At 36.2% G+C, this 20,122-nt stretch overlaps 1 protein-coding gene across 1 annotated transcript in view; it reads left to right on the forward strand.

The window, feature by feature from the left end:
- Window positions 1–20,122, forward strand: part of znf384b (zinc finger protein 384 b) — a 53,305-nt gene that overhangs the window by 25,727 nt on the left and 7,456 nt on the right. Inside the window, exons 2-8 of the mRNA XM_039763800.1 lie at window positions 4,568–4,635; window positions 6,461–6,722; window positions 11,037–11,186; window positions 11,367–11,635; window positions 18,380–18,459; window positions 19,663–19,887; window positions 20,004–20,082. Coding sequence (XP_039619734.1) covers window positions 4,570–4,635; window positions 6,461–6,722; window positions 11,037–11,186; window positions 11,367–11,635; window positions 18,380–18,459; window positions 19,663–19,887; window positions 20,004–20,082 — 1,131 coding nt within the window. The 5' untranslated portion in view covers window positions 4,568–4,569. The remainder of the gene's footprint in view (window positions 1–4,567; window positions 4,636–6,460; window positions 6,723–11,036; window positions 11,187–11,366; window positions 11,636–18,379; window positions 18,460–19,662; window positions 19,888–20,003; window positions 20,083–20,122) is intronic.

The raw sequence follows: 20,122 nt of genomic DNA on the forward strand, positions 1-20,122 counted from the left end.
AGCCAGCAAACTTATTTTCTCCACAGCTTTTTCCCAAGGTTGATTCATCATAGGTAAGCCCTCAAGACAAAGTAGAGTTACACATGCATTTTATAATTTTAATAAATGACTTAAAAGTACAATATAGTACCAAAACAGACAGTGACAAAAGAACAAAACATGAGACATTGAACATATTTGAAATGTTCATCCAGTATATTTTACTTGAAACTTGCTTTTAAGCATTTTTTATTCAGATTTTATTACTGTGCCTAAAATATCCACAGAAATTAACTGCAATAATTATACCTACATTTAAAAAAATAATAATTAATTAGTTTTTTATTTAATACAACCATACTTTTGTTTTTAAATTCTTTTTTTAATTAGGAGCAGAATGTAAGTTTTCTTTTGGAAAATAAATCAAGCCTTCCTAGGCAATGAGATGGTGTAGCATCAGCAAAATTCATGTTCTGTTACTGATCATTATCAGTATTTTTTTTTATTGGCTGAAACCATTGCTGCATTTTTCTGATTCAAAGTAGGTTAATACAGACGTAGTTTCTAGTAAATTACTTCATTACTGACTCTGATGTGCTCAAGTCTGCCATTATCTAGCTCATACAACTACACTTAGTGAAGCATTCCCTGAACACATTAAGACAATTTTGCCTTTATTCTGGTCTGAAAAAAATGCTGCTACTTGCTTTAACTGATTTAAAGCAGCCAAACTGGCTTGGATTAGATTAGGTTAGGTTAGGTTAAGACATGCATATGTGTTAATTGATGACTTGAATTTGTCCTGAAAATGAGCAATTATTGAGGTATGTGCTGTATGATTGAATGGCACTCCATTCAAGTTTGCTTCTTGTCTTCTGAGCATTATAGCCCTGATAGGCACCAGGCCCCTGCTACCTTGAAATGGATAAACCTAATATGAAAATGTATGGATGGATGATCTGCCTTGTGCTTAATATCTTTTCTTTCTTGGAAACTTTACAGTTAGGGTGAACCTCTGCAGTATTACTTTGCCAACGTCAGAAAAATTGTGTACATTGTGGAATGAGGAATATGGGATGTATCTGTTAAATTGTGGAATCCCACCAACCCTCCTAGGACTAGTTTAAAGACTTTCCTTCACTTTTGTGACTAATATTAGTATGTGAGAAAACCTTGTAGTGAACTACAAGTAAATATTACAGGTGAAGTCTTTGAAATGTTATGTCACGTAGTTTGTGCAAAAATTGTTGTTAGTGGTTGTTTGTTTTGATCTTATTCAATTAAGACAATTAGGGTGAAAAATAGAGTTAATGTGAGGATGTGGCTAGCTTGCTATTTATGGGCTTGATTTATTTTCTACAGTGCGTAGTTTCTTTAATGCAGTCAGACATTTTGGGAAAAATATTGAATGGATGAGATGGTAACAGGTGTACTCTGGCACAGCAGACTTCCTTATCTGCTTGAAGCAGTCTTAAGCTCCTTATAGGGAACAGCAAGATACACCCAGCCCAGCTGGAAAATTTAATCCTTCCAGGCTATCTTAGTCAGATGTTCTGTTTCGATGCACAGACTTCCTCAATAGGATCCCCTATGCACATCAAGGGTCTCTATCAGATGAGAATAAAAAGACAGTTTATTATCCACAGGAAGCAAAAATGCAATGTTCAAGTTCCAAATCTTTATACTCTTCAAGTTGTGGCTGCATCTTAGTAAATCATAAATACAAAGGTAGATATTCTCACCAAGGAGAATCAGCTATAACATTAGAGTACTTTTCCTTAGTCTTAGCAAGTCGGAATCAGTCAGCAGCACACTCCCGTCCATTCTAATCACATAATGTGACATGCCCAGTGACTCACTCCAACTCACCATATCTTGAACATGGTGGGGGATAACAATTCCAAGTAGACCCTAAATACTGTCTTGAGACTTCTGGGTGTGTTCAGGTAATACCCTGTCAATATCACTACTAAATGGTAATTATTTTATTGCTCCGCACAAGCATGTGACCTGAGGTAGATAGAGAACTTAGTTAATCCCGAAAGACATTGTACACCAGCAGACATAAAAAGGCACAAACATACTCTATATATAACAAGTATAATCATAATCCCAAGTATGTTAACCAGGTACAAATAGACATAAAAGATAAATTATTCATAAGTATATTAACAAAGTGTAGATATTTACAAAATGTAAAGTGATTTGAATTGTACATACTGTTCTTATCAGTTATAATTTCACAGTTCAGGATGTCAGTCATTGGCACTATATATTGCACATAGTGACAAGACCATTTAGTCTGTTGTTAACCTGTGGCACACATCTGTGGTATTAGGTAAAAGTAACCTTGTTTTGAAATGCAGTGCTTGTTGAGTGTGGTCTATTACAAGGAAAAAAATCTAATAATAATTTACCACTCAGACTCGGATAAGGCAAGTCGTTCCCAAATAGTAGATGATTTGACTAAGCCTTGGCCTGGATGAGCATTTGGTAGGTTTATTAATGTTCTATGAAAATGATTGGTCAAAATTATACCCCAGTCTATTTTCAAATTATTTACAAAGCAATGTCCAATGAGCCACAGATCATATATCCACCTTAACCAGTTAAAGCAAATATAAATATGCTGCATTAGCTTTTTCCTACTTGCTATATGAAGTCTATAGCAGCTATGGAATAGGTACTTACAACCTGAGCCCAGTACATTTCATTAGTGACATTTTGAAGTTGAACATTTGTACTACTATTCATTTAGTGATTGCTAACATGCAGCCATAAAAGTATGTAGTAATTGATTGGAATGGTATATTTGGGAAGAACTTCTGTATCATTTATATAAAGTAAAATACTGCAGGAGGTGGTACATATGCCATCAGTTTTTCACAAAACACACAGTGCAAAAAGATGCTGCATGTAGTTTTTGCTGGTGGCTGTTTTCATTACTGAGATAACATCTGTGCAGTTGGGCTAACACAACATAATTTATAACAATGAAAGCTTTTTTTTTCCTTAATATATTTGATAACTACTTTTTGCAACCTGATGAGGAGGATTTTATTGTTACTTTGATTGCATGTCTCTGTTTTTGTGCTGCAGCCTCTCATATGGAGAGATTTTTCAGCTTTGTACAAAACGCATTTAATATAAATTCCGATCCTTAATCAGTATCTTACAATATTTTAGGTAATGGTTAGATAGAAAATGTGTGTGGCAATAAGGAGAGATTATGTTATTACACAGCATTTTGAAGTCAAAACAGAGAATTTAATTCCCAGGTTTATTGCTCTGTAAGAGCCATAAATGTAAGTTCCTTTAATTACTTTGATTTGCATGACAAGACAAATGACTTGGAACTTTTTGTTAGAGCAGTGACACATTAGAATGAGAGGAATTATCACTGAAATAACATGTAGGGGCATTACAGCTTTATGCAGTGCATACATTAAACAACAGCCACTGCTGAAAGATAAATCAGTTTTTTGTTCTTACAAGTAAGCTTTTGTTGTACATTTTTTTCTTGTAAACATCTCAGAATTTTCATAATGTAGTCTGAATTAAGTCATGTTGTAGCTGTATTATAAAGCATGTATTGTGACTTCAAAATATTTTTTGATTGGGTCACGTCTATATTTTGGCCAGATAAGTAGTACTGCCTCCAAGAGTTACCCTACGCAAAAATCACTTGAAATTCAGGTCTTTTTGTCAAGTATGTGAAACTACTGTGCAGTTAACAGTGCTGAGAATTCATAAATAAAGGATGAACTTTGAAGGGTAGAATAGGTGTTGTAACTGCATAAGAATATGTTGATTCACTTCAGGATTAACAGGAACCAATTTGGGTCATTGAATTTTTAAGCCTAATGCTTTTGTAAAACCAAAATAGATAACCTTTAGAATGTTTTACATTCTCCCCAAGAAAACCATTTTTATTAAGGTATTAAAACTATGCACTGTTTGCTTTTTTAGGTACACTCTGCTGTCTCTCTTGCTGCTGCACCCATAATTGAGAATCATGCGAGTGTTTTATTTCTCTTTTTAGAGGTATTTTATTGGTCTTTTTGTGTTCTGAAAAATGTATTCTTCAGGATTTATATTTTCATGCAATGGAAAAAACTGATGAACTGATTTTTCTTTTTTAAAGTAGTAGTGTTTGGTCTTATTTTTTTGCTGTGGATTTTTTTCCTTTGTGTGTGAATATTAAATGTGTTTGCCATTTCCTGGCTCAACCGTTTTCTCCTCTCCTCTGCCCTTAATCAGAGTGGACTAAAAGGGCTCACTTTTTTCCGTCCATCTAGAAGCTTTTATTCTATTAAGCAAATTCTGCGTATTCCAGTTTGTTTAGCTTGCCACTCACCATTCACCTACACACCCCATCTTGCCATTTGAGTTTGATTTCCCCATTTTGGTTCCAGAGTTGCTTTAGTGGCAGTGCATTGTGTGTGCCTGGTGATATGCAGTGTTCACCTATCATGTGCTTCTCAGTGCTGTCCTTGTGTGCTGTAATTGTTGTGTCCTGCTGTGTTATTGCATGTTTCTCTGTTAAAACACAGGTTGTATACAGCTATGACAAGTATTTCTCTTACAGGAATGATGGAAGATTCTCATTTCAATCCTTCGTACTTCTGGTCACCTGTACCGACAGTCCAAGGACAGGTAAGCTGAAAATGATAATAGTAAATACTTATTCTCTGCAACTGAGTGGTTCCTGTTTCAGAGGCCAGTGATCAGGAGTCTTTGGAGACATAGTGGCATACATTCAGTGCCCTCCTCTTTAGCATTCATATTATCAAACATATTTTTACAGGAGACATAAGCAATTTGAAACTTAAATAGAAAATGAATATGAAGCAAACACACAAAATGTCACTTTTTATTTCTAGATTTTGTACATAAATGCTTGAAAATTTTAAAATACAGTCTTAACTTCTTACTTGAACACACCAATACTTTTAAATATTTGGTTTCAAAGGTTTTGCATACAATAAATTCCTTCAAGATTTGAATACTGTCATCTCTACACTATGGAAGTTGTTGATCTGCCCTGTTGCTTGCTAAATACTCAAGTGACTTCTTACTTATTTCAGAATAGCTCACATTTTTGATATTGTTATGCCCAGATTGTATCCTGTAATTCTGACTGAAGTTTTCTTTCAGACTTTTTAAAATCCTTTTTTCACCCCATTGACAGTTGTGTACTTTTTTTAATGGTTTAGCCATATAGACTTCAAATGTAACATCAAAAACAATACTTAATTGAAAAGCAAACCTTCATGTTTTTCTACGTGTTTAAAGTCACTGCAACAGGATACACCTGATCAATTCAAAACATCAGGCAGCCAACTGTGCTAGTAGCTTATATTCCCACACAAATTAGGGAGATGGAACACAAAAGAGATATTATTCAAAAACACTAAAGATACATGCAGAAATACTTTGAAACAAAAGAAGATGGTTTGCATTTTTTATCCCCGTTCATGAATTGCTTGGTTATACATAGCCAAACGCAACAATATTAACTAGAAAATAAAACAGAAAATAAACTATACAGCAGTGTAAAGTTTGCAGATAACTGAAATAAATATAAAAACTACTTTATACCTTTGTTTCTCCATTTGTCATGTACTGTAGTCTAGATTTTTCTCCCAGTTTATCCATTTTGTTCACCAATTTTGTGTGTGTACAATAGTATTGGATTGGTACCAAAATTTTGACTTTGATGTTGATGCCAGCTTTCAGACCTCAATATCGGTACTAAAGTGGTTCCATAGCAAATAAAGGATCACTCTGAAACCCCCAACTTATTCCAGCACTCTTTCTAGTTGCATCACATTCAAGTCCCTGTGAGGTCAATGCAATAAATGGGTTGGGGGTGTGAAATCTTGAGCATGTCAAAGCAATGAGGGGGATGTTGCCATGTACATATGGCGACTGACACAAAGCATGATGTTTATTTTCTGGTACCTAAAATACTGTTACCATACTATTTTTAATTTTGGGTTTTCTTGGTACTTTTCCAGTATCGGTATACCGCTCAACCCTAGCATATAATGATTAATATATCATCTTAATGAAAATGTGTACCCTACCTAACCAAGAGAAGTCTTTCTATACAGTAATACAAACTTTTAATTTCATGTGGCTTAAAAATTTTAAAAAGGATCAAGTAGGAATTTCATTTTTAAAGAACAAGATGATAGATCCACAGTATGTGTATATACCACATTTTCGATTTTTAGAAGTTTATGAAGAGCATAAATTCTACAAATAAAAGGTTTTCTTTATTTAGTCAGCTATCAAATTATAGTTCTGCGGCTTTTGTTTCTATTTTCTTCAGAATTTCTTTAAAATAAACCTAACAAAAGTTACTTTAACTAATAACTGAAGAAGAAATGTTGTGAAACTGTCAGTTAAAGTATGTTTCTTTTTATATTATGTTCCTACTTATATAACATGTAACTTGTGTGCTCCTTTTTTGCAGATAGACAACGCCATGTTCATTAACAAAATGAAAGAGCAGCTTATTCCAGAGAAAAGCAGCTTTTCTCATGGTGGTCCTGCCCACTACCCCACTGCTGTGCTTACTGTGCCAGGTTCGGCTGTTACCATGGAGACAACCTCTGGGGGTGCAGGAAGAGGATCAAAACAAGAAAATCAGTCAATAGCAGGGCACCTGCACACTCCCCATACCACCCAAAATATCACTGTTGTGCCAGTGCCTTCTACTGGTATTATGACGGCAGGTAAACAATATATATGATCTTTGAAAGAATAGAAACAAAATATAGAAAGGCACTGCTTTAATAGTTTTGCAGTTTTTCAAGCAAATATAGTTATTAAAATTCCAGGAAAAACATTTCTCCATGTCACTTGTACTATGGTCTATTTTCTATAGTGTATTTGTTCAGATTTTGTTGTGTATAAAGTAATAAACACTTAAATTAATAGTAATTACAGTTGCAGATTAATAATGAAAATTGTGAATAGTTGCTGTTGATTTTTTCAATGGGGCAGTGCAGGAGTGAATTGACAAAGTGAACAAATAGTAGAAGTCTGGAGCTGTGTACTAGAGAAGGGTATGGCAATGTTTCAACCTCTTTGGTGTTAACCCCAAGCGTGACTTTGGCTCGAAATTCTATGCTATTACAGTAAAACAGGTTTGGGGTAATGTATAATGATACGTTTTATAGTGTTAAGTGTTAAGCTCAAATAACTCTCATGAATGTATTCTGATGCTATCTTTTGGATAAAATAACATTTGCTGCAAAAAAAATATTTCTTTGCTTTCTGCCACTTTATGTTAACTCTGAGGTAATTCATCAGTATTCATGAGTGGAGAGGAGCCGCCAACAGATATCACAATGGCAAACAAAAAGCCATAAAGACAATTTTAAAGTGAACTGAAATTAAATCATTCCTTGAATTGAGGGATTGTGGTGATGATATGAATTGGTCATCAGATGTTGACATTGAAAGTGATACTAATGCATAATACAACACTGTATGACTGAACAGTGGTGATATGCATGGTAATTTGATTACTTGAAGCTTCACCATGTTGCAACAGTAGCTGTGTGATGAAAAATTCCGATTTGAGTGAATGCTGCCGGGACTGGTTGCCACTGCTCGCAGGTAACTAGACTGTTGATTTTAGCTGTCACTGGTGATTTTGATGGTGATATTGCCATTATTGCTCATATCTCTGCGTGGCTGCGTATGCATTAGCTTCAGCCTAACCCCGTTTTGAAACCTTCCTGGTTTGTTCTCTGGACGCCTGAGCTGCTTGTGGCCTCGCCTACAATGTGGAATGGTAGGATATTCACCTGGTTTATGTTTGTTTGGTGTCTCCTGTCGTTCGCTATCCAACCTGCGATGGGCCTGCTCCAGTACTCAGCTTCTGACCCTCTTCGCCTGTGTATCCCCCAGTCTGTGCCTCTGCTGTCTGTGCTGCATTTCGACCCAGACATCATATTTCTCCCTTGTCGGAGATACATCCATCATGGGTCCCGCCAGAGATTCCAAATGGACACCTTGAAGGGAATTAACTCCTTCTGGTCTAACTCTCAGCGCACTCCACGTAACACAGATAGGAAAGCTGACCACAGCGTGTTGGCCAACCTAGCTTGGTCGGCTACCACCGCTGCCAAATGTGACAGCACCATTGTCAATTTCGGTCTACTGAACATCTGCTCGCTCACTCACGAGCAAGGGGCATCTCATCCAGGATCTCCTCATTGACCGTAAGTTTGACTTTCTCTGTTTAACTGAGACTTGGCAGCAACATCAAGAATATTCTCAACTTAATGAATCAACCCTCTGGGTTTGTTTACATTTGTCAACCCCGTGCCTCTGGTCGTGGAGGAGGTATCGCAATAATTTATTGCGAGAAGTGAAAAGTCTGGTTTTCGCCCCCTTCACAGTATAGAAATGTCACTTGTTAAAATTACCAACGGCCTTCTTATGGCTGCTGACACTGGTTTAATTACTATTCTCATCCTTCTGGATCTGAGTGTGGCCTTTGATACTATATGTCATACCACTCTCCTTAATAGATTATCTTTGATTGGAATTACCCACACTCCACTTGATTGGTTCAGATCCTACCTCTCAGGCCGTACTCAGTTCATTCATCTTAAAACTTTCACATCCCAACCCATCGCTGTTACTTCAGGTGCCTCTTCTTTTATTATTTCCCTTTGGCCTATCTTTATCGTAAATATAACATTAATTTTCATTGTCACTGCTGATGACACCCAGCTCTGCCTTGCTAGTAAATCCACCTCTTCTTTTCCACCATCTTCGCTTATTGACTGCATTGCTGAAATTAAATCCTGGTGTTCTTCAAATTTTCTTAAATTAAACAGTGACAAAACTGAGGTTCTCCTCATTGGTTCAAAATCATCATTATACAAAGCCGAAATCGTTCACTTACTATTGATAACTCCTTTGTTTCCCTATCACCTCCAGAATTCTGCAGCTTGCATTATAACTCAAACCCCATCTACTCACCATATTACTCTGGTCTTGCAGAAGCTTAATTGGCTCATGATTAAGTTTCAAATTGATTTTAAAATTCTGCTGTTAACATTTAAGGCCATTCATAACCTTGCCCCTCCTTATCTGTCTGACCTTCTTCATGTTGCCATTTCCTCCTGTAACCCCAGATCCTCTTCCTCCATCCATCTGACGGTCCCTTTCGCCCATCTAACCACCATGGGGAGCAGAGCATTCAGCTGTTCCACTCCCAAGCTCACTACCTACTGAGCTTAGAAATATCAAATCATTTTCAACCTTCAAAACTTAAAATCCATCTATTTAAAATGGCTTTTTCTCTATGATTACAGTGGCTTTGTTTGGTATTAATATTTATATTTTCTGATGTTTTAAGTTGTTTATAATGTGTTTTTTATTTATTTATTGTTTGTTCGGTGTCCTTGAGTTCTTAGAAAGGTGCCTTGTATAAATATAATGTATTATAAAAAGCTAAATAATTGTGATCAGGTGCAAGGACAAACAAGATGTTAGCCCCCTAAGCACAATTCTCAATGCCACGACTGTCGTTATTCATATTATGGATGTCACTAAGCCATGCTCTTTGGTCATGTCAATCATGCAGGTTAGGCACTGACATTCTGCCTTCTCGTGTGCAAGCAACAGAAAAAGATATAAGAAAAGATACAAGAAAAATGTGCAAAGAAACATTACTGTTCTGATTGCATCGTCAGGCTGTGCATTGGTGACCGTCACAATATACATCACATAAAGCTTGTCATAAATACAGCAGTGGACACTAGACATACCTCTTCTTCTGTATTAATATAGACAATGTTTTGATATTTACATGTTTCTGTTATACATAATAAGATTTTTTTCTTGTTGAAAAAAATATAAAATTTTTAGCTTTTTTTTTTCCTGGGGTAAACATAACACTAAGGAAGCTACATCTAAGGTGCAGTTAACGTAAACATTTTATAATGCAAACATCACTGTCATATTTGGCTGTATGTCAATATAATTTGTGAAAATATATGCCATTTTGGCCCACTTATTTTGAAAATTCTAATAACTGTATTCCATTGTATTTTGAGAAATCAAATATTTTTAATTACAATCATAATGTTTACTGTGTTTTATTAGGATTGAAAGACAACAGAGTTTAGAGTTTCTTTCATTTGCCAGATGTAAATGGCAATCAAATATACAACAACTTTCATATATGGAAAAAAATATTTCTTAGTTGAGCACAAATCAGTTAAAGAGAATTACTAACATCTGCTTTAATAATATGGATAATAATTATGCATGATTTGGGGTTGCCTTTTTCATTTGATGATAACATGAAGGTTAGATTATTGGCCCAATCGTTCTAGGGACACATCATACCACAAATAATTGTGGAATCAGTGTTTCTTGATACCTGGAAATTGAGACATTGGTTAAAGATTAAGGACTCCACCAATGTTCAATACCATAGTTTCTTAATGGAAAATGACAGTAGTCTTTCCTTCCAATAGTATCCCTCATGTCAGTGATTGTTAAGATGAACACATAAAATTGAAGTCCTAAAAGTCCATCTGTTCATGATTCCACTTTCAGAACGAAACTGTCGGTTCAATTAAGTTTTATTGGGAGGATCTAAATCTTTAAAACCCACAGGTATGGATGAGTTGAAACAGCTCTAGAAGGTATAACAGATCAAAATTCTTTTAAAGCACTTCAAAAGACTGAAAGTATTATATGAAATGTCATTTTACGATCATTGCTTCTAAAGGTTGTGTAACCACCTATTAGATCCAAGAAACAATTACTGCTCCACAAAGGGCATTTGATGTTGCACATGTTTCTTCAAACAAAAAAAGAGGAATGATTAACAATATTGTGTTGCATGTTCATTCTAGGTAATTTTAGGTTTTGAATATTAGTTTATTAACATTGTGACAATGCAGAAAACCATACTGGACAAATACTTTTTATGGCTTTTTTAGTGGGGAATAAACACCATAAATATAATGTATCTTCTTCTCTCTGAATCATATTTCCTTTTTGCTTTTTTCAAGCTGGTCTTGTGATCACTACTCCACAAGGAGCATTGGTTTCCAGCCCTGCCAATTCAGGTCAGACATTTTCTGTGGCAGGTGTTGCTGGTCATCATACTACCACTATGATTGTATCAGCTCTGCATCCTTCATCAATGCCAACTTCTACAGGTATGTCTCAACAGGTATACCTCTTTAAACATTGCTCAGTGTTAAAGAATGACCTCCCTGTTCAGTAATAGGTGCATGTCATGATATTTCCTAATCTACAATTTAAAGATCAGATGTACTTTCTTTTTGTTGTTTGCCCATGCAGATGAGAAATCTGTAATAACTTACTGTCTTGTACAGGAGACAAACAAAAGCAGCAAGTCTCAAATGAGGAGACAGGGAACTCGACCAGTGCCTCACAATCCAGCTTACAAACTGGACAGCAGTCCAGTCAAACTCCAACACAAATGCTGGCAGTACATCCTGTGCCTCTGGCCACCCCAGGGAAAAGAGGACGCAAGAAGAAACAACTAGGTCGTGGAGGTCTTGCCTCTTCAGTGGTAACAGGGCATGGACTAACACCTGGTAATGAAGCCTTGATCTTAGCACATCTGGCTGCAGGGGGACAGGTGAGAAAATGAGAGGGAATGTGACATTTCAGAGCAGTGTTACTGAAACCTTTTTTGTGTGTACATGTAACTTATTTGTTTGACAGTACTACTGGTTAAAACCTTAAGAGGCACAGTTAACACAATATTTAAAATATAAAATTAAAAATAATACAGCTATAAGGGATTTTTGCTTTTAGCCATTAAGCCCCAGTAGGGCCTGTTCTCTTTTTGTAGTTCCAGTCAGTTAAAATGTGATACATAAAAATAGCTTCCCAAAGTCCATCAGGAAAGGCCTGGCAAATTTTTCAAGAGCAAGTCAATTCTCCTTGTTATCTCCCCAGCCTGCTGTTCGTTTATACCACATGACTCTGCAGCTTTCAGATCTTTGTCATATTTCTGGCTGTGTATCTTTTTTTTTTTTTTAATAGATATTCCAGACTGACCCATCCACTGATAATACACACATGGCAAATAATTCCATTTGTTTCATCGGTTAAAGATTTATTTTTAATTTTGAAAACAATTCTGCAGTTTCTATTTTAAGTAAACAATGCTCTGTTTAAATTTCCAATAAGAACAAGTTGTCTACCTGTCTGTATTAGCGATCATGAGAGACTAAATGGTATTTCTCAAGCCATAAAAAACTGCTTATTACATTCTTAATCTGCCAGGATATGAAAAATTTGAGTTAACATTCAATTTGATGTATTGAGTAAATAGTGTTCTTGTCAATGACAGCTTCAAAAGCAATATGTTGTATATGGAAATAAATGAGCTAGACAGATCTTTTTATGTATGCACTACTGGCAAGGAAGGCTCTGTGCGAATCTCGTTTTGTTATCACTCATTTCAAATGCTTCAGTAAAAATAAAAACAGCAGACCCTTTATTTATTTATGCTGTTCACAATATTATGATGGTTTATATCTTGGAGAATCACCAAATGTAGCTAACTGTGTTTCTATCAAAACAGTTTGGCAGGTTTTTCTTTTTTCCTTATTCCTACATTTAAGTTATGAACACAGGGTAACATGCATTTAGTGCAATTAGTTTTCACTAAGTAAAGTTATGTATGTAAGGCAGCAACATACCTATCCCAAATATTCTTTACCACTGCGATAGTGCTTGACATGAAAGACTGGGCATGAGGAATTTTGATGTCCTGCATCTCCTCTTTTTTCTTCTTATAAAACTTTGTTTAATTTTTCATGTATAGTGATTTTTTTTTTTGCAGTTCTGGATGGATTTATACTGCACACAGAAGTGAACATTGTGTGAGCTTTGTGCATCTCTGTCATAAATTGCCAAAGTTTAAAGTACTTATAGTTTGCATACTTGAAGTATGCATGTGAAAACTACAGCTTTACAACATATTTAACCAGTTCTGCTTAAAAAACACACACACACCACTTTGCATAGCATCTTGGAACTATTCAGTCTTTCTAAACCTCACTATCCACTGACATGTATACCTGTATTGACTGTTTCGCATAGTGCATTCTTGTTAAATCATGCTTCCATGTTTTCCTTTTTCAATAGCTGCAGTAAGGGAAAAGTCTGTCTGCACATGAAGTGCAAATTAAAATTTAAGAGAGAAGCTACTAGTCATATGGAGTTTAAAGATTTACACATTGCCTGATTTTCTTCATTTGAGAGAGAGGCTCAACAGAGCACTCATATTTCAAATGTCTGTTTCATGGATAAAAGACTGTCCAATTCATTGAAGGCATTGTAAGCTATCCGACTGAAAATATGAACAGACTGTTCTTGGGCGTTCATGTATAAAATGGTTACATGAAAAATGCTGCAACATTGCCTAGTAATAAACATAGTTTTGTCAAGAACAGATTAGTCTAACGTAAATTAAGCTGTAGTTTCTACTTACAGTGCATCCGGAAAGTATTCACAGTGCATCACTTTTTCCACATTTTATTATGTTACAGCCGTATTCCAAAACGGATTAAATTAATTTTTTTCCTCAGACTTCTACACACAAAGCCCCATAATGACAATGTGAAAAAAGTTTACTTGAGATTTTTGCAAATTTATTAAAAATAAAAAAAATTGAGAAAGCACATGTACATAAGTATTCACAGCCTTTGCCATGAAGCTCAAAATTGAGCTCAGGTGCATCCTGTTTCCCCTAATCATCTTGCAGCTTAATTGGAGTCCACCTGTGGTAAATTCAGTTGATTGGACATGATTTGGAAAGGCACACACCTTTCTATGTAAGGTCCCACAGTTGACAGTTCATGTCAGAGCACAAACCAAGCATGAAGTCAAAGGAATTGTCTGTAGACCTCCGAGACAGGATTGTCTCGAGGCACAAATCTGGGGAAGATTACAGAAAAATGTCTGCTGCTTTGAAGGTCCCAATGAGCACAGTGGCCTCCATCATCCTTAAGTGGAAGAAGTTCGAAATCACCAGGACTCTTCCTGGAGCTGGCCAGCCATCTAAACTGAGAGATCGGGGGAGAAGGGCCTTAGTCAGGGAGGTGACCAAGAACCCGATGGCCACACTGTCAGAACTCTAGAGGTCCTCTGTGGAGAGAGGAGAACCTTCCAGAAGGACAACCATCACTGCAGCAATCCACCAATCAGGCCTGTATGGTAGAGTGGCCAGACGGAAGCCACTCTTTAGTAAAAAACACATGGCAGTCCACCTGGAGTTTGCCAAAAAAGAACCTGAAGGACTCTCGGACCATGAGAAAAAACAAAATTCTCTAGTTTGATGAGACAAAAATTTAACTCTTTGATGTGAATGCCAGGTGTCACTTTTGGAGGAAACCAGGCACCACTCATCACCAGGCCAATACCATCCCAACAATGAAGCATGGTGGTGGCAGCATCATGCTGTGGGGATGTTTTTCAGCGGCAGGAACTGGGAGACTAGTCAGGATAAAGGGAAAGATGACTGCAGCAATGTACAGAGATATCCTGGATGAAAACCTGCTCCAGAGTGCTCTTGACCTCAGACTGGGGCAACTGTTCATCTTTCAGCAGGACAACGACCCTAAGCACACAGCCAAGATATCAAAGGAGTGGCTTCAGGACAACTCTGTGAATGTCCTTGAGTGGCCCAGCCAGAGCCCAGGCTTGAAAACTGATTGAACATCTCTGGAGAGATCTTAAAATGGCTGTGCACCGACGCTTCCCATCCAACCTAATGGAGCTTGAGAGGCGCTGCAAAGAGGAATGGGCGAAACTGGAAAAGGATAGGTGTGCCAAGCTTGTGGCATCATATTCAAAAAGACTTGAGGCTGTAATTGCTGCCAAAGGTGCATCGACAAAGTATTGAGCAAAGGCTGTGAATACTTATGTACATGTGATTTCTCAGTTTTTTTATTTTTAATAAATTTGCAAAAACCTCAAGTAAACTTTTTTCACATTGTCATTATGGGGTGTTGGGTGTAGAATTCTGAGGAAAAAAATGAATTTAATCAATTTTGGAATAAGTCTTGTAACATAACAAAATGTGGAAAAAGTGATGCGCTGTGAGTACTTTCCGGATGCACTGTATTTAATTGTTCTTTTTTTGCCTTATAATGCATTTTTAATGCATTAGAATTACAAATAGTAAAATTAATTCTGACTAGTTATAACTGATCTTAACACCAGCACTGTGCTTTTATTCAGCAAAACATTATGAGCACAAAATTATGTTAAGTATAATGAAGAAAAACTGTAAGGGTAATGAAACAATATCAAAGACTTGAACGAATTACAGAATTTTAGGCAGTGCAAATAGGAAAAAAGCAGTAAAAATTAGAAATTAGATGAGCTTACACAAGACACTCAGTTGTTATTTAAAGTTAAGTCTTTTAAGAAATTTCATTTTCTGCTAGCAATTTGTATGCAAACTACTCTTATATACAGTGTAATTATGTAACATGATGTTGCTTGCTGTGGTGCCAGGCATTTAAGATATTAGATACTGGCCATCGGACCTTACTTTTAGTCTATGTTAATTAGTGTTCTCTGATTTAAATTCTTACGTTGTCTTTTTTCTCTTTATTCATCATTTAAAGCACTTTGAACTACATTATTTGTATGAAAATGTGCTATATAGATACATGTTGTTGTTGTAGATCATTTTTGACATTGGGCAAATTATTTAATCTCCTGTAACAATATAAATATATAAATAATGATACCATGTGCACCTGTAATTGCATTGAATAAAAATATTTGTTTAATATATACACTCCACGTAAGTGGCGTAGTGGTAGTGCTGCTGCTTTGCAATAAGGAGGTTGTGGGTCCGCTTCCCTGGTTCTCCCTATGTGGAGAGCACTTTGAGTAGTGAGAAAAGCGCTTTATAAATGTAAAGAAATATTATTTATTATCTTGTGAGTAGGAAAATGCTCCACCCTCTTCACCATATGCTTAGAAATCTTATAAATGCTTGTCATCACATCATCAACTTTTACAGGCAGAGAGTCAAAGGGATTCCTAGTCCTATGCAAAACTATATTGAAATGTTAATCGGAGAGTTCTGTATATTATCGTTATACACTCACCTAAAGCATTATTAGGAACACCTGTTCAATTTCTCAGTAATGCAATTATCTAATCAACCAATCACATGGCAGTTGCTTCAATGCATTTAGGGGTGTGGTCCTGGTCAAGACAATCTCCTGAACTCCAAACTGAATGTCAGAATGGGAAAGAAAGGTGATTTAAGCAATTCTGAGCGTGGCATGGTTGTTGGTGCCAGACGGGCCGGTCTGAGTATTTCACAATCTGCTCAGTTACTGTGATTTTCACACACAACCATTTCTAGGGTTTACAAAGAATGGTGTGAAAAGGGAAAAACATCCAGTATGCGGCAGTCCTGTGGGCGAAAATGCCTTGTTGATGCTAGAGGTTAGAGGAGAATGGGCCGACTGATTCAAGCTGATAGAAGAGCAACTTTGACTGAAATAACCACTCGTTACAACCGAGGTATGCAGCAAAGCATTTGTGAAGCCACAACACGCACAACCTTGAGGCGGATGGGCCACAACAGCAGAAGACCCCACCGGGTACCACTCATCTCCACTACAAATAGGAAAAAGAGGCTACAATTTGCACAAGCTCACCAAAATTGGACAGTTGAAGACTGGAAAAATGTTGCCTGGTCTGATGAGTCTCGATTTCAGTCGAAGTCAGAATTTGGCATAAACAGAATGAGAACATGGATTCATCATGCCTTGTTACCACTGTGCAGGCTGGTGGTGGTGGTGTAATGATGTGGGGGATGTTTTCTTGGCACACTTTAGGCCCCTTAGTGCCAATTGGGCATCGTTTAAATGCCACGGGCTACCTAGGCATTGTTTCTGACCATGTCCATCTCTTCATGACCACCATGTACCCATCCTCTGATGGCTACTTCCTGCAGGATAATGCACCACGTCACAAAGCTCGAATCATTTCAAATTGGTTTCTTGAACATGACAATGAGTTCACTGTACTAAAATGGCCCCCACAGTCACCAGATCTCAACCCAATAGAGCATCTTTGGGATGTGGTGGAACGGGAGCTTCGTGCCCTTGATGTGCATCCCACAAATCTCCATCAACTGCAAGATGCTATCCTATCAATATGGGCCAACATTTCTAAAGAATGCTTTCAGCACCTTGTTGAATCAATGCCACGTAGAATTAAGGCAGTTCTGAAGGCGAAAGGGGATCAAACACCGTATTATTATGGTGTTCCTAATAATCCTTTAGGTGAGTGTATATTATAACAGAATATTTTTGGCTTTTAATTTTGAGATATCTGGCATATAAAATTATTTATTATACTGTGTAACAACTTTAAGAAAACTTGTTTGCCATCTAATTAAATGAGATATAAAACAATACATATTACTTTGTTGCCAACTAATGTTTTTTTTAATGTATTCTGTTTAAGAAAATTAAATCTGTGTTCAGTCTGTTTTAAACATACTAGGAGTTTCAAAAATGCAGATAATGATACCATCTCATTATTGCATTCCATCTCTTCCAGTATTTGTTTTCTGCTTGTTCCTTGACTTTATATTCTCTTTGGGGCAGAAGGGGATCTAACAGTTTTATAATTATTTATTAAAAAATGAATCCATCCATTGTCAAACTCAATTAATGAAGCTTAGGAATGTTAAAATTCTGAGCCCATCCCAGCAACATCTGGTACAAAACAAGTACACTTTATCACACACCTGCAGTCCAATTTAGCTTCCACAGTTAGGCTAACACACACATCTGTTGGATGGGGAGGAAATCCACAATATCTAGAGGAAAACACAGATAGAAGGAGAATCTTACAGATTCTTCATAGACAGTGTCCCAGGCTACGTTTTTAACCTAAGAATCTGGAGGATCAAGGTAAGCAGTGAACCACTACAAAGTCTAAAATACTTAGTTGAAACTGTTTCTTCAGCTGACTAGATTAAGAATTGTCAGGCCATATTCAAAGTAAAGACTGAGTCAGTTATTTCCAAATGTTTAAAAAGCATTTGTAGATGGTAAACTACTTAAGTGGATTTGGTAATGGAGGATTGTTTTTCATTGCATTCTTCACTCAGAATTTTAATGGGAATTAAGAAATGCAATACAAGATGGATAGGTTAATGTAAATTAAGTAAATGTACAGCACAGGAGATTAGAAGAATTGGGATGTGATATAAAAATCATTGTGAAACTTACATGAAGGAATAGAGCACATATGTAACAGGTCAGAATTGATTGTATGGATGCAGACAGTCTCCAGAGATTCATACCATTTCTTTTTGATGTGTTAGCATTCTAGCACTGACCCATATGACATCACTAATGAGGATGATGATACTGGAACAGGAAAAGATGGGAACAAATCCTACCGGTAAGTTAGTTTGATGCAAATTGTATTTGTTTTCAACTCCACCTTCATCTTTTGTGTTTGATTATTTCCAGGAGAACATTTAGTCTTTTTTTTAATGTGTACCGTATCTACTATAAAGGAACTATTGGGTGTCAAATACTCCCTGGTTTTACTTGATTTCACTTATTGAAGGTGAATTGTTAGAGAACTGCTTATGCTGATATTAGAACTTGTTTACTTTTTCCACACATGGTGATTTTAACTTTTTTATTCTCGAATTAAATCCTTATTGTAATATTTTTTTAAGAAGGAAATATTAGTAAAGAACAAAATGATACATTTTACTGACTAAAATGATTGAAGAATAATGCTGATATCTTTTTGTGAATCAATATAATTAATTATAATTTAATATAATAAATTATAATTAAACAATTTATTTTATTGAATAACTTTTAGGTTTATATAGTATATGTAGATTCCAGTGCCAACTTTAAAATTAGTATAGTTATTTTGTAATTATTTGGTAGTCTCTGGTCGATGAGAGCTGGAAGTCGGTGCCATTAACATCCAGAACAAGGTAGAAATTAGGCTTAAGAGGATCCCAGTCCACTGCAGGGTGCATACATAGTTACACATAAGAAGTCCTGGGAAAAAAATAGTTTTATTTTTATGTGGGGTATCAGTGAAATTTTCTTTTTAAAAACTTGAGGCTACAAGCATGTTCAGTTTTGCCTAAAATAGAAATGCCCCCAAAATTAATCAGTTTTGGTTCCAAAGCAAATTCTCTGTCGACCTCTGTCTAAAACCTATTTGTACTACTTAAATCAAGGATGTAGGAAGAAACACCATAAGTTTAAAATCCCTCAAAGTACTATCGACAATAGAAATTACAATTGTTTATTACCAAAACCAATGTTGCATATTCTTCTAATGCAGAATCTTCATCTGCACTCTCTTTATATTTCATGTAAAAACTAATCTTTATCCTTTAGGCTTCTGAATTGTAGATTTGTCAGTTTGTGACTTCTGGGTACCCCAGTTCAAAATCAATGGTCTATTGTATGTTCTTTGAGTTGTTAACAATATGATTTCTAGTATTTATTGACCATATCTCTGTATCTTTCTTCTAAAGTGACCCCTTGAGTAAGTTGGTGATTATTAGGAATATGCCAAATAAATCCTGCTTTAAATTCACACTTGTCTGTTTATTTTCTTTTTTAGATGTCGCATGTGTGCTGTTACCTTTTTCTCAAAGTCAGAGATGCAACTACACTCCAAGTCGCACACAGAAACCAAACCTCACAAATGTCCACATTGTTCTAAGACATTTGCCAATTCTAGCTACCTGGCTCAGCACATCCGTATCCACTCTGGTGCCAAGCCTTATACCTGCTCTTATTGCCAGAAGTCCTTCCGCCAGCTGTCACATCTTCAGCAGCATACAAGGTCAAACAGTACTGCATAATATATTTAGTTAGTGGTTTCTGGATTGTAACAGATCTTCAGATCAGCATATTCTTTCTACTCAGTTAACTTTTTTGATGTCTGCTTTTTCTACACAGAATCCACACTGGAGACAGGCCTTACAAGTGTGTTCATCCTGGCTGTGAGAAAGCTTTCACTCAATTGTCTAATCTGCAGGTAGGTTTCATTTTTACTTTTCTAACATTTTTGCCTTAGG

Source organism: Polypterus senegalus, chromosome 9 (genome assembly GCF_016835505.1).
Source record: "Polypterus senegalus isolate Bchr_013 chromosome 9, ASM1683550v1, whole genome shotgun sequence".
In the NCBI taxonomy this organism is placed as follows: Eukaryota; Metazoa; Chordata; class Cladistia; order Polypteriformes; family Polypteridae; genus Polypterus; species Polypterus senegalus.